Below are 27754 nucleotides of genomic sequence, written 5' to 3' on the forward strand. Positions count from 1 at the left end.
TATTAATTTTTGGAAATTTTTCCCACCCACCTCAAGCTTTTTTTTTTTTTGTATTAACTATTGTATTTCTATTAATTACTTTTCTGTTGTTTTTATTGGTTAGTTTTCTGTTAGTTTAATTAGTTTACTGTTGTTTTTATTAATTAGTTTCCTATTATTTTTAGGATACCATTCCTACTCTTTGTCTTGATATAGAGCTTTCGCGTCGTGAAGGATTCTATTTTGCTGCAAAAGTTGTCCGAGGAGCATATATGGAACAAGAAAGGTTTAGAGCACATAGTGTTGGCTATAGCGATCCTATTCATGTGTCGTATGAAGCTACTAACGAAAGTTATAACAATGTATTATCTTTGTTGCTAGAGGAAGTTCGACATAGAAAAGCAAACATTATGGTTGCTACTCATAACGAAGCTTCTGTACTTCATGCCATCAATACAATGAAAAAATTTGGCATAAAACCAGATGATAAAACTGTTTTTTTCGGACAACTTTTAGGAATGTGCGACGTTATTACCTACGCATTAGGTAGTGCGGGTTATGCTGCCTATAAATACGTACCTTATGGACCAGTCGAGGATGTGATGCCGTACTTGTCTCGTCGTGCAATGGAAAATCGTAGTCTAATGAAAGGCGTTATAAAAGAAAGAAGTATGCTTTGGTCAGAACTTGGCCGAAGATTTAGAAATGGTGCCCTGTGGCATAATCCAAGTTTAATTGCTAACTTAAAATAATTATTATCAAGTTGTTTGTATCATATCTTTAACCATGTTTCCATTAAAACGAAAACTGCTTTTATGGAAGATTGCGCAGTTTTTTTTCATCCATAAAAACTTTTTTAATTTAAAATCTTATGTAATTATAAAAAAAAATTTTTTTATATTTTTTTTTTATATTAGAGTTAATTTATTTTAAAAGTTTATTTATTAATTGTTATAGATTTATCAATCTTTATTTTAATCACTAAATTAAAAAGTTTTTATTACAAAAATGCAAACTCTAAAAAGTTGTTTTGTGGCAAAAATAGTTAATCACTTTGCTCACAAATGACTTGATATTTTCAACCTATAAATATTATAAAGTTAGATATAATTAATAAATTGTATTATAGTTTATTATGTTGCAAATTTTATTTTTATAGAGGAATTTTTTTAACTTTTTTTGCTTTTTATCAAGTTTTTAATTTGAAATACATTTTGAGATTTCTTTGCATTCAAAATTGTCTTTTAACTATTTTTACAAGACGATCCAAATAAATCAGACAGGTACATAAAATGGTACAATAGTTGATACAAATAGTTTACCGGTACGAGTGATGTTTGAGTCTAAATATTCATTTCTTGCGAAGAATGTATGGTTGTTTGTTTGATATCAGCGAGTAAAAGTACAGGCCTCCCACAAGTTCTGAAATTCCTTAAATTCATGATTTTTAAAAATCTGTCCTAAAACGTCCTAAATTATTCTAATTTGTCCTGAATATCCTGAAATTTTAAATCACATTTTTTAATGTGTTTGGGCTAAGCACATTCATTAGGAATGCAGGAAGTCAAGCGACCCTGGCCTGTTTCGTTTAACTCTGATCAGGTAGTTTTTATCATATGTACTATGTATAAGCATGGGCCGAACTAAGTGATTGCATATCGCAATATATGGAAATATTTCTGGTCTTTAAATTCTCAGTTTTATCATTCTCATTAAGAGCCATGAACACTGTTTCAACGAAAAGTTCAATTTAACATATTAGGAAAATTTATGAAAAAACGAGACTTTAAATCTATGACTGCAAAAATATTAACAGTCAAAGCCTACATAATTTAATTTATTGTTAGTTTAAACGCCAGTTATGTTCATGTTCAATGGATGAACCTAATGTTAATAAGTTGTTTTTACAGAAGCTTATTCAAACACTGCAGTCATAAAATATACAGCCGACTATATTAAAACATGCTCCATCCTATTCATACAGCCTTCATGAAAAGAGTTGAATTAATTCCATTTGATGTTGAGCTGTTTGTAACTGTTATTTGTCTTGATTTAAACACTCAGCTAGAAAAGAAAACTTTAAAGAGTTATATTTTGAGAAACTCATGGAACCAGTAAGTAATTCCTTTCTCCGTCCAGTAAGTAGTTGGTAGCTACCATTGGCTCCTGTTTGTACTCCAATTCTTCTGCACTAGTCAGCATTTAAGATATCTTTTTCAAAAAAACATAAGATTAAAACTGATATTAGAGACTAAAGGTATACCAGGTTATCTGCACAATTCGGCGTGTATAGCTGAGACTCTTGAAGGATTTAAAAAGTCTTCAGAAAACAGAATAATGGGTACATGTATTGTACACAAAAACATTTGAGCAGTTCCAGTCATTTTCAAGCAAAGTTCTGAAACAAGAAATTATCTCTTACAAAATAGTTGAAGAGGTAGTTGACATTGACTGTAAAGATTCTAATAAATGGCTCAAACACATCTATTAATATTGATTTAGCAGCACTTAGAGTATCAAGCAGTTTAGACACTGATGATAGCTATGAAAAAGTGCAATAAGAAAATCATTAATTGCTATTGCCATATATCACCAATTTCATTCACCAGTAGGCTCATTGCAGACAGTTTCTCCAGCTTGACACTTAACACATCGAACTCTAAATGTAGCTTTAAGCACAGGCTCAATTTCTAGTTCTCCGGCCAATTCCTTTGCCGTTAAAATGGCGGATTCGAACCCTGTATTTCTCCAAAAAAGTGCAGCATTTTTTCAACATTTCTGTGCATTTGCCAAAATCCATGTCTGATGATTGTAGAGCTTTACTAACGACATTAACTTGAAAAAGTATGTCTTACCAAACAACCAACGAAACTATGAAAATTAAATCTTTTAACTGTTCAGCTAGAGTAGAAACCTCATAAGAGACTTGAACATCAGTTTTTTGATTTTCAATAGCCAAAGTAATTAAAGCATCATGGATGGCACTAATTTGATAACGGACTGCTTTAACACTGTTTATTATTGCTTCCCAACGTGTGTCACAGCTTTTTAATGGTATATATTCCCAAGTGATCGGTTAGAATTTTCCAACGATGAACAGAAGCTGAAAACAATGTAAACAACCTCTGAAGTACCCCAAATAAAGTGACTGATTTTACAGAAGACTTAGTGGCATCACATAGTACGAGACTGTAGCTATGACAGGCACATGGTACATAAACAGTGAAGGGATTTATTTCCAAAATTCTCCTTAGGACCCCAATATTTTTTCCTTTCATGTTTGCCCCGTTGTCATAACCCTGACCCCTACAACTGTTCAATTCTAGTCCGTATTTATTTAAAACATCTATAATAACTTTAGTGAGTCTTTCACCAGTCGACTCATTGACAGATAAAAATTCTATGAAATGTACTTTCACGGATATTTTATCGTCATTTGATGATAAATCAACAAATCGTTTTGTCAGTGAAAGTTGCTTTAAATGAGGAATATCCTGAGTACAGTCAGCTATAATGGAATATTTCGATTTCTTTGCGCGCGATATAATTTCTGACTTCACTTTTGTACCTATCAGCTCTATTAATTCATTTTGTTTATCTTTTCCGCAGTAGTGGTCTAAAACATCACCCTTTGTAGCTAACCGCAAGTGCTCCTGCATAACTGGATCAAGTTTGGCTAAAAGCTTTACGAAGCCCAAGAAATTTCTATTATTAGGCGTATATAGTTTGTCAGAGGTACCTCTGAACGCCATATTGTTTTTAACTAAATAAAGTGTAATATGCATCAATCTAGACAAAACATTATTCCATCTTGTTGTTTCTTTTCTAATCAAATGTTGCTCGTGGCAGTCTATTGTTTTCCATGTTTTTAAGCGTGTCGATCCATGAAAGGTAAAACTTCTTTTGAGAAGTGCTATTCTTATGAATTTTTAACATTTCTGACAAGTGTTTCGAGTTGTTATATCCTTCAGATACTAAACTCGACGTTGATTTACTATCAAATAGCCAGCAACAAAAACAATAAACTCGATCCTTAGAGACGAAATATATTAACCAAAGACGCTGAATTGTTTCGTTGTTTGCAAGTTTTTTTGTGAAATGACAGTTAGAGAAATGCTGGCCTGTATTTATAGCATAACTTGTCTCATCACTTCAAAAAAGTTCGTCGACAATATCTTCAATAACTATCTGATCTACTGATGCATTCGTTGCTATTCCAGATGCAGATGTCACATTCAGGTCTTGATTTTTCGTTGTGATATATTTCTCTACATTCATAAACTTTTTTTGTTTTTTGAAACTTTTTTACTTTTTCTGCCTTCGGTTTTCTATATCCAGATGGTTTTCTTTCGATAAGATTAACGTATTCAGACATTTTGCAATAAATTAAGTATATCTCTGTAAATCCAAATATATTTAAACATAAATTACCGCAATAAAACTTCGTTATAACGCTATTTGAGCAAGAGAATTTTGCGTTATTGCAGCTCAACACTTATTGGTTAATGACCCCTATTAATGTTAAAAACTCAACACCGATTGGTTAATTACAAATTTAATGTTTTTTAGTTTAACTCGTAAAATTTATTTACGTCGTTGTAGAGTTTTCTTGACGTTTTTTTTTAATACGGTTTATTCTTAACAAGTATAAATAAGTACTTACAACTTTGTAACTTTTCTTTTCGTTCGTAGACAATAATAGAAGATAATAATAAGTTTTTAAGTAAAATAATAGTACTTTTAAATAACTAAAATGAGATCCAATCTCGACCAATATAATGATTTTGCACTAAATTTCGGCCCTTTATATTCGGCGCCCTGGGCCATCGCTCAACCAGGCCCTACCCTAACGCCGCCACTGTGTATATATATACATATATATATACACAGTATATATATATATATATATATATATATATATATATATATATATATATATATATATATATATATATATATATATATATATATATATATATACTGTGTATATATATATGTATACTGTGTATATATATATGTATATATATATACACAGTATATATATATATACATATATATATATATATATATATATATATATATATATATATATATATATACTGTGTATATATATATGTATACTGTGTATATATATATGTATATATATATACACAGTATATATATATATACATATATATATATATATATATATATATATATATATATTTATATATATATATATATATATATATATATATATATATATATATATATATATATATACTCATAATCCATAAATATGAATTCTCAGAAAAAGAAATAAAAAACAAAGAATAATGAAAGAAAAGACTGCTGCCCCATCCCAAACTCTCATATATATATATATATATATATATATATATATATATATATATATATATATATATATATATATATATATATATATATGCGCAAAAAAAAGATGGAAAAAAACACATACTGAAACTTTTTAGTCCCTGTGTAACTAAATAACTAATATAACATATAATAATAATTCTGACCGGGAGGTAATCCACTGGTATTCAGAGTGGTAGCCCTCCTATAAAGACCAACGTATCAACAAGAAGTAATGCACAGGTGTTTGCAGCGGTTGTCTCTCTTTCATTTCATTGGCGGAAATTGAGGATTGAGATATGACTAAGCTCACTGACCAACAAAAGAATTTTATGGTTTTGATGATTAACAAAGCAATTGAAGAGCTAAAGGATGACTTTATGCTAAAACTAAATCAAAAAACTAAATTATTTGAAGTGAAATTGACGGGAAAAGATGCAGAAATAGCTGAACTTAACAAGAAAGTGAAAAGCTTAGAAGAGAAAAATGAAAATGTACCACGTTCTAGTTCACCTGCTGTTTATTACAGCCAAATTGATAAGCAATTAGCCAAACCAGGTTCCGAGCATTAAAATGCAAGCATCAAAGTGACAAAAAGTCATGAAAAGCTATCCAGTAAAAAGTCGAAAAATGTTGTAATTATCGGTTTGGCTAACTCACAAAAAAATACAAACGAGGACCGTAAGACAGATGATAAGAACATGGTCCTTTTGGGTTTTAGACCCGAAAAATGCCCATGACATGATCGAACGCTGTCATCGAGGAAAAGTTAACGAAAACAGCACTAAGTCAAGCCACATATTTGTTAAATTTTATAAATGGGCTGATAGGGAACACACAAAAAATATATTTTTGATGTCCAAAAACAATATACGGGTTGAACAAATGTATTCACCATCACTAACTCGATGTCGCAATGACGCCATGAAAGAACGTCGTTGCTTTATAGAAAACAAGTCAACAGTAAGCAAGTACCTCGAATACCCAGCCCTACTTAAAGTTAAGAAAAAGACAGAGGATCCCAGGTATGTTTTACTAAAATCTTTTTGAGTCGACATAAATCGCTTATAGCTTTGGAGTTCGAGCAATGGTACCTTTGATTTGAACGTGTTTTTCTCTTTTTTCTTTTGTTGGTTTGTTTGTTTTGTTTTATTTTGATTTGCACTATATTTGAACTTTATTCAAGCTTTTTATATTATATAAAAATTTAGCGATATAGTAATAATAGCACTTTTTGTGATGTTTATTATATTTTTACTTTTTATTTTTATTCTGTTTCTGGTGTTTTTGAGTTGAAGACGTTGCAAAGGATAAGTGGCATAAAATTCTTTTTTTTGATAGAAAATGTGCGCTTAGTTGGTTTCGTTGAATAAACAAAAGTGTTAACCTTGTAATTTTTTTGGTTCTTTTTTATTTGGAAAAAAAAAAAAAAAAAAAAAAAATAACAAAGAAAGCTCGACGCGTTTATAAATAGCTCGAAAACCGAAAGTTGTATAATTTTTTTTGTTTGTTTGTTTCTATTATTTTTGCGTTTAATATTATTATTTTTTGATTTCTAATAGATTACAGTTACTTACATTCATATAAATAATCTTACTTATTTTTTAAAAGTTAACATCTTAGATAAGCTTTTATAAAATATAATTAAGTTGAAACATCTGGTATAGTATGTAAACTTATCCTCTTTCTCATAATAAATTAATTACAATATTTTTAGGGGTTATATATACCCTCGTTATTCAAGTAATATCAAATCTTACTTATATATTTTATCGCCGTATCAATTCACCGTAATAAAAACTTCACATAGCAAATGTGCTGTTTGCAAAGTTAATGTCTATAAAAATCAGAAAGCTATTTTTTGTGATAACTCGATTGGGTCCACCAAAAATGTAACAACCTCAATAATATTGACTAACAATTACTAAAAAACTCTCAAAAAATTGTTCATGGTTTTGTATAAATTACTAAGCTAGTATATTTCCCTTCAATAACGAAACTATAACTGACAATGAAAATCTTACTAATGGTGACACTAAAATAAACAAAACTTATCAAGTATCAGGTTTTCCCATAGAGAGTCTTCACTCAATCTTCAACACATTTAATACACATACTGATAACAACAGCAAAACTCAAAAAACCTCAATAAACAGTTACTGCACCAATGTTGATGATTTAAAATGTATAGCAGCTGACAAATCCTCCTTCAATGTCTTTCATATCAATTTATCATCACTCTCGAAACATTTTGATGACCTTAAAAATCTACTCCAATCAACAAAACTTAAATTTGAAATAATTGGTATATCGGAAACCAGATTGAATAAAAAAAGCCCACAAACTAGCAACTTAACACTTAATGGGTATTCCTATGAACACACACCATCTGAATCACATGCAGGTGATGCATTATTGTATATAAATAACAGGCTCGCCTATAAACCCAGAAACGGTCTCCACACCTATCAACCGAAAGAACTAGAATCTATCTTCATTGAAATTATAAATCCAAAAAAATCAAGTATTATCGTTGGTTATGTTTACAGGCATCAAAAAATGTCTTTAGTCAACTTCCTATCATTCTATCTTAATCCGTTACTCAAAAACCTAACAAAAGAAAATAAAACTGTATTCATTTTAAGGGATTTCAACTTTCATCTGTTAAAGTATGACACAGATTCATATACTAGAGACTTTTTAGATTCACTCACCTCAAATTACTTTCTACCTCACATTGTCCACCCTACTCGTATCTGTAAAACATCAAACAAAAACACTAATAGACAACATCTTTTCAAATATCAAATCAAATAAATATAAAGCAGGGAATCTTACCACCAGAATCTCAGATCATCTTCCCCAATTTCTGATAGCTTATAATATTCTTAAACCACCACCTAATAAAAAGCTCTTAATCCAGGAAAGAAACTGGAAAAAGTTCAATTAAGTTGCATTTAGAAACGATTTTCACAATCTTAGTTTAGACAGAGGACCAAAAATATACCCTGATAATTGTACTCAGTCTCTTGAGAATACTATTTCCAACATTAATCTACTGCTCGATATTCATGCGCCTTTGAAAAAGCTTAACAAACAAAACATTAAATTCAAGACTAAACCATGGCTATCAAATGAACTCAAGCACTCCATACAACACAAAAATAATCTCTTTAAAAAATATATTAGGTCTAAAAATCAAACAAATAAAACCATATTTCATAATGAGTATAAAACATTTCGTAATAACCTCCAATCTAAACTCAAAGTAAGCAAAAAAAAATACTATGATAATTATTTTACTGAAAACATAAAAAATATAAAAGCAACCTGGAAAGGCATTAAAAACATTATTAATATTAGAAGTAACTCTCAAACAACTCCTAATGTAATTATACATAACAATAAAACAATAACAAACCCCTTTGATATTTGTAATGCTTTCAACAACTACTTTACTAACATTAGTAAGGATGTCCAGGCAACAATTCCTTCATCCATGAATCATTTCACATATTACTTATCAAATCCTTTTCAAAAATTCTTTCTTTATAAAACCTATTGACGAACATGAAATTTCAAAAATTATCAATTCTTTAGACGCAAATAAAGCTTCTGGACCAAATGGTCTGCCTGTTAAAATTTTAAAACTATTAAAAACGGAACTCTCAAGAATTCTTTCTAACATTTACAATATCTCGTTCTCAAGTGGTATTTTCCCCGAAAACTTAAAAACTGCCGAAGTTGTACTTATTTTTAAAACTGATTCAAAACTATTAATATCAAACTATAGGCCAATTTCACTCCTCTCCAACATTGATAAAATTCTTGAATGGCTAATATTTAACCGCTTATACAAATTCTTCAATGAAAATAAACTGCTTTGTGAATTACAATTTGGTTTTCAAATAAACTACTCTACATCACTTGCTTTATTAAGTCTAACAGAAAAAGTTATAGATTCTCTGGATGAAGGAATGTTTAGATTTGGCATTTTTATCGACCTTCAAAAGGCATTTGACACTGCAGATGTTGACATTTTACTTTATAAGCTATCCTACTATGGTATTAGAGGAGTCTCAAACTCTTGGTTCAAATCTTTCCTTACTAATAGAACTCAATTAGTATCCATTAGTGGGATGAGTTCAGACCTAAACAATATCAAAGTAGGTGTTCCTCAGGGATCTGTCCTTGGCCCTTGATTGTTTCTTATTTATATAAATGACATGTCTAAAGCTTTAAAATTTTGTAGAGTCCAACACTTTGCAGATGACACAAACCTTCTCTATTTTAATAAGTCTATTAAAAAAATCAACAAATATGTTAACTATTATCTTAAAAAACTATGCCTCTGGCTAAATGCCAACAAAATTTCCCTCAACTCCAAAAAATCTTATTTAATATTATTTAAAAGTCGTCACAAAATTAGATCGGCAGCTCAAAATTAAGTTAAATGGGAAAAAACTTTGGTGCAAAAAATTTGTAAACTACTTGGGTATAAAGCTAGACGAAACATTAGCCTGGACTTACCATTATAACGATTTATCTAATAAGTTGAATAGACCCCTTGCCATTCTGTCAAAGCTAAGACATTTTATACAACAAAAAACTTTAAAATCTATTTACTATGCTTTGTTTCACTCTCATCTCACATATTGACTTCTATCATGGAGTCAAAACATAAGTATTGTAAATCGCCTATTTATCATGCAGAAAAAAGCAGTCAGAGTTATTGAATTTCTACCAAACAATTCACATACATTCCCATCTTTTAACACACTTCAAATTTTAAAACTGCATGATATAATCAAAATTGAAAATTGTTTATTTATTCACAGCTGCCAAAACAAAAAGCTACCTCCTATATTTAATAAATGGTTTACTGTACGCAGTACAATTGGCTATCAACTTACAAGAAATTCTTGCTACTTACAAGAAATTTTTGCACACTCAGTGCACCTCTGACTTGAGTGTACAAAAATATATACAAAATCCTACGGCAAACATTCCTTTAAATACTCTGCATTAATGGACTGGAATCAAATTCAAAATAAATTAAAATCAATCCCTTTTAGCAACATTAAAAAATATGTTTTCAAAACCAAATTAAAATACTACTTGCTACATCTAGATAAATAGAAACAACAGTAGTATCACTGGTGATAATAGATAAATCACCATAAAAAATACATAAGATACAAATATGAATGTAGACTAATTGCAACCTTCTGTGAGTGTATTATTTATTTTATTTGCTTCTTTTTTTTTTTTCCTTTTTTTTTCTTTTGTCTTGTTTTGTTCATGGTCGCTTTCCTCGATTTAACCTAGCTATATGAGAGTGAACCATCCAGAATGTAGACTGTACAAACATTTTTTATAACTTATAACATTCTTATGTAAAACATCTATATTTCTGGTAAATATAGTGCTTTTTGTTGTTGTTGTTGTTGTTGGTCAATGAATTAATACGTTCACTGAACAGACGAATAATAATAAAATCGACATTCAGACTAAAATCTAAAGTTGCCTCGGTAAACAATACATCAGAACCATTAGTTGTTGAATTTGAGAATGAAGTAGCACGAAACGAGATGTTGTCTGCAGCCAAGGAATTATCAACAATAGTGGAATACAAAAAATTATATATAAAACCTGATCCTGATGAGCAGGCTGAATTTGCACAATTGAATAAAGAGAGAAAGGAGGCAAATGAAGACTTACAACGCAATAATAGCCTAGACCAACTCTTTTGATTTGTCATTAGAGGCGGAAAATTGTTGTGTATTGATATCACTACAACAAAAGACATTGGCAACCGCAAAGTTCACCCATTTGTCAAAAAAAGCATTGCCAAGCAGGCCCGGAGGGGCCCATACCAGCCAATCTTATAAATCTCATCAAAGTTACATAATGAACAACTACCTATTTATTTGAAGCAAAATATAAAAACTAACGACAAACCAATTAATTTTTGTAACACCAATGCTACCTCATTTAACTCTAATAAATTATCCAAACTGTCCGCACTTGCTTCGACAAACAAAATAGTATCGAAATTATAGAGACTTGGTTCAAATTGGATACAAATAAAAACATTGATGGATATGACCTACATCACGCAGATAGAGATAGAATTGAAGGAGGAGTTGCCATTTACGTAAATAAAAATCTTACGAATATGGAAGTTGTTAATCCGCATCTTAACAATTGAACAAATTGAACAAGTCTGGTGCTCAATAAAATGTAATAATTTTAAGTTAATTGTTGGTTGTATATATCGACCACCAAATTCTACAGCTGATTACTCAAAATCAATTCTAGAATAAATCAAAACTGCTTCAAAACTCAAAAGTGGGAAAAAGTACACGGATCTCATTGTTGTAGGAGATTTTAATTTCCCTGATAAAGAATGGACAGATGACGGTCCAATAATTCATTCAAATGAAAACTCAACTGAGCATGAATTTATTAAAGTTTTAAATGATTGTTCTTTATACCAAATAGTAAACTTTCCAACATTAAAACAAAGTGAATCTTTTCCGACAGGTAACACCCTCGACCTTGTTTTAGCTTGCAATCTGAATTGCATAGATTTTCTTCCACAGTTAGGTCACTATGAAAATGGAAGATACCATTACTCCACCACTTGGCAATATTTTACTAGTTTTAGTGACAATATAGTATTCACAAGAGATAAGTTTTGCTTTAAAAAGGGTAAATTTACACAAATGATTAAGTACTTGAAACAAGTCAATTGGGTTGAGCTATTTCATGATAAATCAGCCTGTGAGTGCTATGAGTTATTTTTACATATTTATAATGAATCTTGTTGATTGTTTGTTCCTACTTTTGATAACAAAAAAAAAAGAATAGCCAACCATGGCTGGATGTGAAAGTTAAAAAGGCAATCAAGATGAAACAATCTCAATCAAATTTTATTCGAAAGTGTAGCGGCAAAGTCAAGAATCTCGAAAGGAATTCAACAAAATTTGAGGTAATGTTAAAAAACAATTTAAAAGATCAACTCGAGAATACGAAATAAATTTAGTAAAAAGAGCAAAGCTAACACCTAAAATTTTATTATCTTACGTAAAAACAAAATGTTAAATCCCAAATTAGAGCTATGAGTATAAAAAAGAACAAATTACAACTGAAATATCAGACATTTCAAATATATTGAATAAGCAATTTAAGTCAGTCTTTGTAAAAGATGATGACCAAGCAATATCCAAGTTCTTGCAAAGATGTGAAATCAGTGTGATGACAGTATATTATCTGATATGATTATGTGTGTGAGTTACATTTTCAGTTCTGAGAGTCATAAAGTTTTATATCAGGTTAAAAATCAAGTAATCATCTTACTTACTACAAGTAAGATAATAGTTTGATTTTACAAGTTGTAGTTAGTTTATGATAAATAAGCCAGAAATTTATGTTAAATAGTAGTATTTGCTTAAAGAGTAGTATTAGTTTAAAATGTAGCATAAGCTTTAAAAGTAGTACTAGCTTAAAGAGTACCATTAGTTTAAAGAGTTATTGTTTTTCTTCTTTATATTTATACTTATTGTGTCTATAATTTTATTTATGCTGGAGGTTTATATGTTATTTAGATTTATTTATTTTTTAAATTTATGCTTGGAGCATTATTTATTTATTTATGCTTGGAGTTGGAAGAAATTTTTTGTTATAAGGTTTAAAAAGCTTGAATTTTTTGATTTGTTTTTATTTTATTATTAATTAATTATAGTTAAAAAAATGATTTTTATTTTAGTTTGCCTACTGTTGAAATGTGATTTTAATTTAGTAAACTTCCATGAATTTAAGTTTACTTTATTAATCATTTGCCAACAGTGAAGAAAAAATTGAACTCAACTCAATAAAGATAGGATTGGTTTTATTTTCAGGTAACATTGCCAGATTTAGAATGGAAGGTAATCAATTAAAATATATGACAAAGAAGGGTTTAAGGGTTGAAATTATTTTTAGCAAAGAGCAGAGAAAGTAAATTATTTGTTTTTGTCATAGTGAACATCTTTCTTATCACTTTGGAAGAACAAGCACTACAAGGTTTCAGAACGTTTTTACTGGCCTGGAAATTTTCGATAAAAATTTTTTTTTAAGATAATTGTTCAAAACTTAAATATTATCATGAGTTTACTGTGACTCTGCCACAGTCCCTCTAGTAATTGTTAAAGAGTATACCCTAAAAATTTCAAGTTTTCATTTTTAGTTTTATGTTTTGTACAAGGTCGAAAAAAAGAATTCTGTTAAAACACATTTAAAAAACATTTATTAGTAATATATGTGGCAAAAGTTTATAAGTTACTAAATAAATTGAAATAAAGGTTGCAAAAACAATTAGGTACTAAATCAAAAATATAGTTAACTAAAAAGTCAGGAAACTGCCGTTGCTATAGGAGCTGAAAAAAACTCAATTATAATTATAATATTAAGTAAATATATATATATATATATATATATATATATATATATATATATATATATATATATATATATATATATATATATATATATATATATATATATATGTATATATATATATATACATATATATATATATATATATATATATATATATATATATATATATATATATATATATATATATATATATATATATATTCTGAATCTAGAATAAATTTAAAACAAGATAACATAAAAAATATAATTTTTATTTTTTACTGTTTTTAACTTAAACCTTAAACGAAATATAAAGTTCTAAACATGTCAGTGTCAACATATTTTTTTATTTTTTTTAAACTTTTAAAACGGTAAAAAATGACCTTGTGAACTAAAAAGCTCCGGGTATGTATGTAGTTACATGACGTATTGTATGAGTTACATGACGCATAATATTACTTTGTTAATTATAGTAATATTATGCTTAGTATATAAAGTGTTTAAGTTTTCTTTATGCTGCAGAATAATGCGCAAGTTCTCGAACCATCGTTTAAACAAAAGCTAAAACACATTGCTTGAGTGGTCCCAAGTAAATAATCCCTAAAAAAGTAGGACAGTTTGCTCCGGAGTAAATTATCCTAGACGGACGGATAGGACAAACTGGGACGTTCTATTTGGGAGTAAAATGCCCGACCGGACAACTTACTCCGGGGACAGTTTTCTCCGTAACATTTGCCCTACTTAAGTATGGAAAATTTGGTGTGAAATGGCACCGAAATAAAATAAGACATCAAAAATCAAACGCAAAAAATTAAAACAAATGCGAAAGACAAAAAACATGATATTCATAATTTCAAGGCAAAATTCTTAAGTACCATTTCTTTAAGAAAACAAATACTTGATTTGAAAGGCATGCTTTAATATGGCTTTCAAATTATACTTTAATAAGCCAACCCTAAAGTCTTTAAACACTGAGAACTAAGAATTGTGTATAAATGTTAAAAGGTTCTCCATTCCATTAGATCCCTTTTCTTTTTTTATAATCTATATGGAAATTTTTAAACAAATTTGATGTGTTTTAGTGCTTAAGAAAAGTGTCCGCTGCAAGTTTTTTTTAATCAATAAGACATGAATAATATATAAAAGAAGTCATGTTAAAATATAGTACTTTCTATATATAGTAGGAAAGAAGTTGAGTCAAACTAAGTGATGCAAAAAACCTCAATATTCTAGCTTTTATAAAAAAAGATATGAAAAAGTAAAGTTTGTTTTATATTTTATTACTACGTTTTTTTCAAACGTTAAATATTTTTCGTTGCCCTGCGGAATCGCTAATCTAGATAACAAACTTGAGCGCAGTAACTCTAAGCGTAATTAATTCGATCTCAGCAAAAATAAAAACAAAATTATGTTAACATCATTTAATTGGTTAATGTGTAAGTACATTTTTTTGAGATATATAATTTTCTTGTGTAACTTACATAGTCTGTAAATTACATAGCTTGAAAATTAATAAAGTTTGAGATATTGCATCAAATTACTGCTTCAAAAAAAGCCAAACATGATTGGTAGTGAGTATATACAAAGCCTTTTAAGGTAGAGAACAAAAACAAAGCCCATACATGGTTTCTAGAAAGCATAAACAAAGCTAAAGAGTATAAACTAGCAAATTTACAGCATTATCTAATGAAGTTCTTGAAATTTTAGTTGATAGGATCAGCGAAGTCATTAACAACCACTAATATCCTTTTTCTTCTTTCTATGCCACCTACTTTCATTAGGATCAAAACCTTTTCTGTCATCACCAAAGACTGCCCATTCAGGTGTTGGAGCTAAATAATCCATATCCGAAAACGTTTTCTTTCCGTTTGAATCTTCATAAGCTTTAATCTAAAATAAAATCCATATAAAAATAAAATTAAAAGCAAATGAAAAAAAATAATAAAAGCAAATGAAATAAAAACAAATGAAATTACATTGAAATAACAATGAATGATTTATAAAAGTTGAAACCAATAGAGATTTCATATAGGCTATATAAGCATTTCGTAAATTTAAACCTAAAAAAGTGGATTTTTTATGTTTTTTTTAATTTCTTGAATATTTTCTCTTTCTTAAGCAAAAAATGAGTTTTAAAGTACGAATTGAGTAATATTTTAGTGAAACCAAAAATTTCTTAAATAAGTGTTGACAAGAACTTAACAAATTTTGACCCCATTTTAAACAAAATAGTTTGTACGTTAATACAGTAGTTCGTAGGTTCCTGGCAGACAAACATCTTTTGAAATTAACTAAGCATTCAAGATGTAAATAACTTATTAGCAAGAAAGCAACAAAGTTATTAAGAGATAACAGAGATAACAGAGATAACTACTCTTCAGAAACACAACACAAATATAGTTAGAATCTAAGCATTCATATAGGTATTCATCCTAGTGTTTTAAAAAGTGGATCAAGTTTTAGCAAATCACTTTTATTATTATTAGTTTCTGGTCAAGTTTTTACGTGTTGAAAACCACACACCTATCCACAAGATAGGTTTTATCAGACAAAAAATTATAAATTTGTTAAACAATTAGTTTACCCACAACCTTTTAACTTGGCATCAGCATGAATATAATAATGATTACAGATAAAAAAAAACAATGTATGCTGCTTAAGAATTGTACTGTTTAAAGCCCTTTCTTTAAGTAACTGGAAAATACATTATTATAATGTATTTTCAACTACATTATTATAATGTATTTTCCAATACATTATAATGTAAGGAAATATAGTGAATGGAAAGTACAATGCAGGGCAACTAAAAAACTAAATAGTACAACTGTTGTGAAGCAACACAATAACAACAATTATTTCACAATTGACAAGTAGGAATTATGAAACTTTTCTAACAAATTTCATGAAATTATTGATACTTTTTTCAATTCTCGATTATTTAAGTAGTTCCTGATATTTCATCTAGTTTTTTTAGTCATCTAATTTTATAACTCCTTAAGTTTCAGGTCATGCCAGGACCGTCATGGCCAAACAGCAACTAGTAAGATGCAATATGGTACAGCCTGCAACATAATTTGCTGCTTTAAAGGTTTTTGGTCTTGCATTTTTATGCAAAGGCTAAGAGAACTCTGATTTAAACTCCCCTAACTTAAGGTTTATGATAGAATAAAAGTTAGAGATTGTGTCTCAATAAAAAGACTCATTTGTGCTATAAAGCGTATGGTTGGTGTCCCTGTTAATGCTTTTGGTAAAAATTGTTAAGGCCACATAAGGAGTTCTTAGTTACAATTTAAGGTTAATTAACAGGGCAAGTCAACTGTTCATTACATAAGTTGCCATGCACAACCTATATTTGAGTTAAGTTTTCTCTAATAATTTAAATTGTGAATTGAACACAAAAAAAATATTTAACACAAATACCAACATTAACAACGAATTGTTTTAATTTTTACGAATCTTCGTCATCTTTGAAGTAACATTTTTACCTCTAGAATCATAACTTATTTGACTTTCTAGATCAGTTCAGGATCATCACAATCTCTCTGTTATTGGGTTGTAGTGTTTGCTTTTTTACTGTTGCAAATTTTCAAAATAAATTGTTACTGGAATAATGTAACCCAGTATTACTGCCCTGGTGAGTTTTAGGGTTTGCTTTTAAGGCTTTTGGTTGTATAAAGGCTTGATTTATGCAGATTATCTAGAAGAAGCTGGTTTTTATTCGTTTTTTTATTAGTTTAATGGTTTGTGTTTATATTATATGTTTATGTCTGGTTTGTATTTCTGTTTTGCGCTCAATTCATTAAAATGAGGTATAAGAGATTGTAGGAAAGTCATATTTATAAAGCGTTGTTTTTTTTATGTGTAATTTCTACTCTAAAATTTAATATTTTATACAAATATTTTTTAGCTAATTGTATGGTGAAGGACCGTGGTCCAACCTCTGCCTAATTTTCCTTCTCAGTTGTTTGTGGAAAACAATGTAACACAGGTTTACATCTATGTTAGCCTAATAGATGAAAAAGAGGTTTGAGGCTGATCAACAGATTTATTCTGCTTACCCCTAAAGTCTTTGCCTAGAAGAACTTTTACAAGACAGTAGCTGGGTGCAGTTAAAATCTGCACAAGATAAGCATTTTTATCATGACACCATCTCTAGCCTTTACTCAACCAAGAGCCAAAAGGCAGGGGAATTTTGAGTTGGACTTTTTTTTTCCTAGCTTTTGCTTAAAAAAACAAACAAGCTCTACAACTCAGCAGGAAAGTTGTACTGGGTCACATGATACCAGTAACAGGGAGATTGTGATGATCCTGAACATGACCTGAAAAGTCTGACAAAGCAAATAAGTTTTGTGATTCTTGAGATAAAAAAGTTACTTTAAAGACGACAAAGATTTGTAAAAATTAAAACCATTTGCTGTTAATGATGGTTTTTTGTGTTAAATATTTTTTTTGTGTTCAAGTCACAATTTAAATTATTATAGAAAACTTTACTCAAAGATAGGTTGTGCATGGCAACCCATGTAATAAACAGTTGCCTTGTCATGCTAGTTAACCTAAAATCATAACTAAGAACTCCTTATGTGGCCTTAACAATTAGCAGCAAATTATGTTGTGGACTGTATAAGATTACATCTTACCAGTTGCTGGTTGGCTATGATAGTTTTTAACAATAAGTTAATAGTAAACTTTCTAGCAACAGTAATAGGTTTCCATTGTAAAAAAAGTTTTGTCAAACTTCAAGGCTCTTCTCAGGTCACAAAATCTTGTATTTCATCTCTAAAATTAGGGTCAAGAAACTCTCAGATCTAAGGTGGCATTGTTTGCTGAAGATACTACTATTTTTTTTTGCTTAGATAAGAAGCCAACACTCTCTGATTGCTTGGAGGGGGCATTTGAGCTTGAAAAGAGTCTTACTTTTTATGCAGCATATCAGTGGCTGGTGAACTTTGACTCAGATAAACTCTTTTAGTTAATTGTTATTGCAACAACTTAGATTTTCCTATTGTAATGAATGGTAATATACTTCATAAGTCATCTACCCTTGTCTTTTAGGATTGACTCTTACTTTCGATCTTTCTTAGAAACCATATATTTAAATCAATTTTCATGCCACTTTGTTACTCCAGATTCTATTCTTTATTTTTATATATCACTAATCTGCCCTTGTATTGAATACTGTTGCCATATCTGGAGCGGAACTTTGAATAACACCCTTTCTCTTTTAGATAAGGTGCAAAAAAAGATTGTAAACATAGTTGGACCTGCTCTTGCAGCCAACCTTCAACCATTGTCACATTGTTGTAATGTTGCTTTTCTTTCTATTTTCAGTTAACACTATAATGGACGCTGCTCTAAAGAGCTAGCATCTCATGTGCCATTTATTAAAATCCATTCTCATGTTACTTGCCATTCATATAAGTCTTATCCTTTTAATGTGACTGTTCTTAAGTGCTTCAAAAATTCGGATTTGCCTTGTTTTTCCGATGATTGCAAATTATATGAATCAAGAAAACATCTTGTTTTCCTGATTCATATAATCTGCAACCTTTTAATTTGTAATTAGCATTGGCCAAAAGTAGACATTAACCCCCTAGTAAATACATCAAAATATCATTCAATAAACTTAACCCTAGTATTAACCAATCAATAGCAAGTTAGCATTTACTAAATTTGCTTTTATTTTTACAATTCTATTTTATAATTCTTTACCTCTCCAAATATTATACTTGTTCTTGTATGGAATACTGTTGTCATATTTAAGCAAGTTATTCTTATAAAGCTCGCACTTTCTGCTTTAACCTCTGTCCCATCATAGATTGTATCTAGATTGTATCTCATCAAGATTGTATCTCATTCTATTTCTGATAAATATTGTAATATTTAAAGTAAGCTTTCATTTCATTGCAAGCATAGAATTAATTTTTCCTACTCTTCTGTTTAAGATGCAAAGGCCTTTGACAGATTATTATTATTTTTCAGTGATATGATAGTTTTCTTCACATCTTGGGTTAGGTTGGGATGTTGACCTCCTCCCTCTAACTTAGAACTATTTGTGCTTCTCTTTCAATCCTTTCAAAAAAAAAAAAAAAAAAGTTAAAATTGTTTGACACAGCGGAGTTCCATACCATATTGAGTTTTATTTACATTAGTATCTGTTGGGGTGATCCTTTATCATCTTTGTTTACCATCATTGTCCCAAAAACCAAAACCCAATCTTGGCTGACTCATCATTCAGCTAAGTTGAATCCTTTTACTATTTTAACTTTTTAATGCTCAAAAAACTTTAAATTTCCCTTGAAGTTTTCCTGACTCAAACTACACAGTTTATAGTTTTTTAGGTTTATCTGCTTCTAAACTCATTTCTTTACTTCCTAATAACTCCTAACTTATAGTTCTATATATATAACTCAAATTTTACTTTCTAGTAACTCTTATCTTAAATTTTACTTTCTAGTAACTAGTAAGTAACCGGGGTCCCACCCCCAGCTAAAAAAGAGACTTTTTGCAAACCCGGCCCTGGCAAAATTATAAGATTTAGCAGGGGTTGATAGCTAAGGCTAGAAAAAAATTTAGAATACTTTATATATTATAATTTTATACTTACATTTACTATTTATTAAATACTGGCATACATTTATATATTTTTAGGCTCTAATTTACTTTCAACAAGGTTGCAAGCAACCACTATTATGTTATGAGTGACTTTAAAATAGAGAATAAATTGAAATACTAAGAAACATATAACTGAAGACTTAAAAAGTTGTAAGTTGTATAAAAAGGAAAACACGATGATGGGTAAGAGTTACAAGGTAAGATGTGCAAGGAAAAATACTGGATTAATAAAAGTTTCTTTAGCATGAAGGGATAGATACAGTAAAAGGATACAACATGTTGAATAATAAGCCGGGCAAGAATGAGTTTTGGTTTATCGTAATAGAGATGATAGCTTATTTGAGCATTGATCATGAGAATATTTGTAGAAAAAGAAATGCAACCTTGCAAAAATGGGAGATTTTTTGTCAAGACAAGAGTATAAAGTTGAGTCGCCAGCAAATAGAGCTACTTTAGATGTAAAATTTTCTTAAAGATTGTTCTTATAGATGAGCAAAGAATAGAATAAAAAGATAGAATCCATAAGTCACTGCAAGCCTTAGGCTGTTACAGATGATAGATCAGATTCAAAATTGCTTACTTGTTCTAAGTAATTAAAAAGTGAAGATTTTTTGTCATAACAAGAGTCTAAAATTGAGTTGTCAGCAAATAGAGCCACTTTAGATTTCATGAGGATCGTTATTGTAGATAAGAAAAAATACAGGAGCAAAGATAGAACCTTATGGTACCCTTAAAGTTAGTTAAAATGAAGAGTGAGGCCTTCAAGAATAACTTTAATACTGCAGTTAGAATTTGAATTTCTTAACTTCCAACATGGTCTTAAAAACTTTTTTAAGACCATGATGGAAACTTTGTCTGAAGCTCAAACTGTAGAAGTGTTTAATTGAAAATTAACTTTAACATTGGAAGCCAGAGTGATTTAGATGTTTAACAATGGGTTAACCTGTTTAAGTGGTGTAACAGGAAGAATATGGCCTTTAGATTCAATAGTCAAGTTAGAGGAAAAGTTTTTTCTTCTTCTAAAAGTCTTTAGTACCTAACATCTGAAATAAGATATAAGACTTAGTAAACTGAAAATAACAGACTTTAACATTGGACAGCACCTTTTTACATTAGCTTCTTGCAATAATAAAAGGACATTTGCTCTTAAAAGAGATGTTCTAGTAAAAAAGATAAAAAAAAAAATCATTACGGATTTATAATGCAACTGCTCAAGATTTATTGTGAAAAATATGGAGTAGAATGAGGCTTGACTTAAAATTGAAGAGACGGAATAAAAGATCACAAGCTTTTATTTCAGAAGGATTAAAAGCTTCCAAGATACGCATTTATGCATACATTATCCTTTTATATTGATTTAGGTAATTGATTGGATTAATACTTGGATTAATACTTATTATAACTATTCTTGGTTAACTAATTCTCTGTTATTTAATTTGTCCATCATTAGTAGTATACACTTATCTTAGAACAAAAAATATTCAAAATTTTTTTTTAATAATTATAATAAACTAATAGTTATATTAAAATTTGCACTTATGTAACATATATACTGCTATAACATATAACTAATATATAATATTATATATGCATATATCTCATATATACTATCATATATGTATATATTATATGAATAATAATAACTAATATCAACTAAAATCAAGAACTCATAAAAAACTTAATTACTTAATTTAGATTTAAACATAAAAAAGAAGTTCTAGAGTTGAAATACATTTTCTTAGCGCCCTAAAGGCAACATAATCATTGAATACGTTAAAAGTTAGCCAAATATGTGAACTTGAATTAAAACTTTCCTTCTTTAACTGCACATAAAAAGCTCTTTCAAAACAATACTGCATAACATATATAGGTATAACTTGCTGTAGTTCAGTTACTTAATATTTGGAAAAGTTTCTATTGTGAAGTTTCTTCTTCTTGAAACTTGATTAAAATCATAATTGGGATTGAATTGTTTTATTTGCTCATAAGTTTACAGTTACATCTAGTTGGTGTTTACTAAATTTATTTTTCATTAAATCAAGTTTTTATGGCAGGATTTTAACGCCAAAACTTGTATTTTTCTTGTTTGCATCACTGCAAAATAAAAGATTTTGTTGTACCAATTTTGTGCTCTTACTTTTATTGTATTAAGAATTTAATACAATAAAAGTAAAAGCATAAAATAAATTTCAGAAAGTCTGTTAATAATGCTACTTTACTTAATGCCAACTACAAGCACCATTTTTAATGGCATTTACAATCATGCCACACCAATAAATATTGTATGTGAGCCATAAGTCACAATCACTTTAGGCAACTTTTTTTTAAAGCAATTTTTTTAAGTTTACTTTGCTTAGTTATTAATTCTTAAAACTCAACTTGAAAATAAGTTATTTATTTGTTTGATTATTAAAGTTATTTGAATAATATTTTTGTTTTCATTAAATTATGTATAATCTAAAACAAATGTATATATCTAAAATAACCCATACACAATTTATTTCATTATTTTATATAAATTAAGTTATTAGCACTATTTTATTTTAAATAAACCTTTGGGTGTAAACCTAAAACTAAGGTGTAACACCCCAAAACCTCAATTGCACAGGCCGTAGATAAAACCTAGTTTTTACTTATTGTTATTATAAATTTAAATTAAAAATGTGAAAAACTTACTAATTCATGATACTTTGCATAATCAATCCATGTGTGCCACTTATTGTTTATTTTGAACTAAATATTTATAAATAAATAAATAAATATATATACATACACACACACACACACACACACACACACACACACACACACACACACACACACACACACACACACACACACACACACACACACACACACATATATATATAGACACATACACAAACACACACGTTATATATCGGCATTTTTATCAGTTAATTGAGCCGGTTTTTATTTCAGAATTAATCACACTTTCAAATTAAAGTTGAGATTAACAAAATTAAACAATTTTAGCAGTATGATGTAGTAGAAGGTTGAGTGACTTAATTTGACATTTTTACATTAAAGTGTTTAAAAACTTTTTTTTCTTAACCAACTTTTTCATCATGTTTAATTTTAGTAAATTATCATTATTAGTAAAAAGTCATCATTTAGTAAAAAGTCATCATTTGAAAATAAAAAAATAATTTAACACCCAATAAATAAAATTTTGGACAAACTTTAATTGCATTTATTATGTAATTTATTTCATGCACGCAAAAAACCTTTATACTTATTTGAAAGAGGATTTTATAATCTATATAAATTTAATTTAATTAAGTTAAAAATATTATTTAAATATTGAAAATAAAATGGTCAAAGTAAAGGACATCGAAAAAATTATGGAAATTTTTTCCTAAAAAAATCAAGAAAAAATTAAAGCGTTTGTTGCTAAGCAGTTTATGGAATGGGGTTTACCAAGATCAACTGCTTACGATAAAATTGAAAATTGGAGAATGGATCTCTAAAAAAAAAAGTTGGAAGTGGTTGAATTGCTAAGATAGCTACTAAAGAAAATATTCCAAAGATTGGTGCATTTTTTGAAAATAAGTCAGGGTGCTCCCAAAAGAAAGTAGCTCAAGTTTTTAACTGTAGTCAAACTCGAATTTCCCAAGTATTAAAAACAATGACTAACATTAGAACTTTCAAAAAAACAAATCGTCCAGATCGTAGACATCAGCAGAAGAAAGCTATGTGTCCTAAATGTCGTAAATTGTACGAAAATTATAAAAACTTGGATTTTGTTATGGAAGATGAAAGCTATTTTACCTTAAACAATAGCACATTAGCTAGTAATGATAGGTTTTATGCAGCTGATCCTTCTCAATGTTCTGACCAAGTAAGATACAATTTGCATAAAAAGTACAAGGACAAACTCTTAGTTTCTTGTTGCATCAGCCCCCGTGGAGTAAGCCCTCTTTATATTCATCACAGTAAGCAGGCAATCAACCAGTACACTTATAAAGATATACTAGAAAAAAATTTACTTCCTCTAGTATCAGAATATTATAAAAAAGACAATAAGTTTATCTTCTGGCCTGATCTAGCTCGATCACATTATGCAAAGTCGGTCATTGACTTTTTAAAATTGAAAAAAATCAAAGTTGTACCCAAAGATATAAACCCAGCTAACGTTCCAGAAGCAAGACCAATTGAAAACTTTTAGGGTGATTTAAAAGGGCTAGTGTACGAGAATAATTGGAGAGCTGAGAATTTTGAAAAGATTGAAGCAAGAATTAGATATTGTTATTCAAAGATGAATAAAGAAATTTTTGTTACTCAAATAAAACGTCTTTCAAAAAAACTTTATAATATTGCTAAACATGGTATTTGAAATAATTATTTTAGTATATTTATAAACTACGTATACTAACATATTAACAGTTGAAATATTTAATAATAAAACTTATTAGCTCTTAAAATATTAATTTTTAAATTTTTTCCAAAATTTTATTTATGAGATGTTAGTTACGGATAGAAAAAATTGTGAGTAACTAGCCCCACACTTGGTTTATGATGATTTAAGGTCTACTGCCTGTTGTAAGCAATCAGAAAATAATGACTTTTAAAAAAAAAAATCACAAACACTAAAGTAAATTAAAAGTTTGTTTTAAACATAAGCTTTTAAATGTCTTTAGAGTTAAAAAAAATTTAAAGAGAAAATATTTACACCGAAGTTTAGGTACATATGTGAAGGCATTTTTTACAAATATTCAAAATTATTATAGGACGTCCAAAAAATGTTATGATTAATTTTATCAAAATTATTTAATACTTCTAAACTAAAAAATTAAAAAATAAAATAGTTTTGTTTCTGATTATTAAAATGACAATTAATAGGGAGAGGAATCTCTCACTCAAACCCTTCAAACTGTTCAAAATGCAAGAGAAAACATTAGTAGATCTCTGATTCAGTTTCCTTGTGCAGCAGAGATTGTTGCAACTGACATTATAAAACCTGACATATGATTTGGAAGGGCAGAAAGTCAATAGAATCTTGTCTTCCAGAGAAAGTTAGTGAGCATGATACACATTTGACATCCTTTTATAGCTCAACAAATTTTTGATGTACCGAATGTTGAAAACCAAACAAGGAAAGCTCAGCATGGAATAGTGAATTGCCATAATATTTCTGGACTAATTGATAATATACTTGAGAAATGTGAACTTTCAAATGAGTATATGATTATAATAGAAATTGACGGAAGTGGAGGTTTCTCATATTCTGCATGAACATAATTAATTGCTAAAATAACCAAGAAAAACAAAAATTTTGAATCTTATGAAAACTTTAAACAAATTTTAGATTTGCTTGCTCTCACATACCTATGCCCATGGTGCATCCACATACCTATGCTCCTGGTGTGAAACTTTAAAGAATGATTTCGGAAAGCCAGATTTAACTGGACAGTTAAGAACGCTTGGGATGACAAGATTAAATGTTCAAAACTATCAAATAGCTCTTGAAGTTCATTCACATAAAAAAACAAAACTCTCCACAGCTCCATACAAAAGTTGCATGAACCTCCATTTGATTGATCTTCCAGATGACACACTTATTCTTGATTTCCTACCTGTCATGGAATTTGGAATTGCACTTTAAAATTGTTCTTGGAATTACCAACTGCTATTATAATCACTTGAATCAAATTCTTGTTTCTTCAAAGCTAGTGACTGGTCAAATAAATTGGGCATCCAAACGCTTTCAATGCATGGAAGGGAATTAAATGGTAATCAATGTCAAAAACTCTTGAATAAAATTGACTTGCTTGAATCATTACTTGCAAGCTGCTTTCAGAGCTTTCAATGAAGCTGTAAAATCATGCTGTAAAATCATGGTCTTTTAGTACAAAGACGCCATTTTTATTTAAAAACGCCTCTTTATTTGAAATTGCATACAAAAATTTCAATCACTTCAAAAGTGCATTCTGTTATCCAGCACATAACCAAAATTTCTTGAAAATCAGTCTAAAAAGCATGACACTGACTACTAAAATAAACATTCAAATACTCAAACTTTTTAAAATAAACAACCATCAGAATCCATTTATTATGATTTTATAAGGCTATGGGAATCTGGTGCCTACAAAAGAGATATTAATTTGAAATACAGCACAAAACATAAACACTGCGTAAGTGCATATAGTTTAAGATATATATATAAAGAATAAGAAGAATAAATAGCAACTGAAAGAATTTTTACTGAAGAATGTAACATTTTTTTATTATTGCGTTTCATTGAGTTTGTGATTCAAAGAATCTGTTAAATTTATAAACATTTTTTTTCCTTTTCTTTTAAACTGCTAGAATACATCATTATACAACATATTTGTGAAGAATAAGATTCTTTAAACTGGATTTATGTTTGTTTTATGAAAAATATAGATTTTTATTATTATGGCTTTTTCAAGATATAAATAAAAGTTGTGAAACTGTCATTACTTTTTTGTACGCCCTAGAATAATTTTGAAAATTTGTAAAAACCACCTCCACGTATATACCTAATCTCTGGAACAAACTTTTTCTCTTGAAATTTATTTCACTAAAAACATTTAAAAACCTGTGTGCTTAGTGATATTGATGAAAAGTTCTTCGCAAACAATTCAGCTTTGTCTTTAGGTGAGGTGACAAAGTCTGAACCATACAAGAGAGGTGGAATTACAGATTTGCCCTTATTATTGATACTATTAAAGATTCTCCAGAAATCACAAGAGCCTAATTTTTGTGATGAAATACAAGATTTCATGACCTGAGAATAGCGGGCTTTGGCGTTAGACAAAACCTTTTTACAATGACAAACAATTCTCCAGTAAACGCCTGTTTTCTGGAGAACTGTTTTGCTGATAGATATGGAAGTAACGGTTTTGATTGGCAATTGCAGCAGCACAATGTGCGGAAAACCATGGAGAAGAGTCAGGCTCGACCTGGAATCGTTGAAAAAGAATAACAGATTCCAATGCCTGCCTGAATCCACGAAGTTATCTAAGAAGCACATTTGTCAACAGGAAGATAAAAGATTTCTATGCAAGGGCCATCACGAAGAAAATCACAGAGAACCAGTCAGCTTTAAGGTAGTTGGTAGTTAGGGTCAGGGATGCGGAGTCCCAAAAAGTCACAAAAAGATTACTTCATCTTTATTTTTGGTATCCAGGAGCTCTAAAAATATAAATAAGTTTATGGACTACTAATAGAAAGAAAGTTAAGACTTTCAGGTTACAGGAACAATCATTTTTTGAACCCGGAGTCCTTAGGTATGATGGCGGCAAGGACTCTGGGACTCCAGGAATCCGGGCTTAAAAACAATAAGTTTTAAACCATTAAATCTCATGAATTTTTTTCTTATAGCAGATCATAAGTCAACAAAGTCAAC

At 29.3% G+C, this 27754-nt stretch overlaps 2 protein-coding genes across 2 annotated transcripts in view; one reads left to right on the forward strand and one right to left on the reverse strand.

Moving 5' to 3' along the window:
- LOC100203347 (proline dehydrogenase 1, mitochondrial) overlaps window positions 1-1216 on the forward strand; it is a 28091-nt gene extending 26875 nt beyond the window's left edge. Inside the window, exon 10 of the mRNA XM_065808169.1 lies at window positions 165-1216. Within this exon, the coding sequence (XP_065664241.1) occupies window positions 165-731 (567 nt within the window). The 3' untranslated portion in view covers window positions 732-1216. The remainder of the gene's footprint in view (window positions 1-164) is intronic.
- A 13942-nt stretch (window positions 1217-15158) lies between these two features.
- LOC100207086 (S-adenosyl-L-methionine-dependent tRNA 4-demethylwyosine synthase TYW1) overlaps window positions 15159-27754 on the reverse strand; it is an 85662-nt gene continuing 73066 nt past the window's right edge. Inside the window, exons 21-22 of the mRNA XM_065808170.1 lie at window positions 23041-23097; window positions 15159-15642 (exon numbers count right to left, since the gene is read on the reverse strand). Coding sequence (XP_065664242.1) covers window positions 15481-15642; window positions 23041-23097 — 219 coding nt within the window. The 3' untranslated portion in view covers window positions 15159-15480. The remainder of the gene's footprint in view (window positions 15643-23040; window positions 23098-27754) is intronic.

Source organism: Hydra vulgaris, chromosome 10 (genome assembly GCF_038396675.1).
Source record: "Hydra vulgaris chromosome 10, alternate assembly HydraT2T_AEP".
Classification (NCBI taxonomy): Eukaryota; Metazoa; Cnidaria; class Hydrozoa; order Anthoathecata; family Hydridae; genus Hydra; species Hydra vulgaris.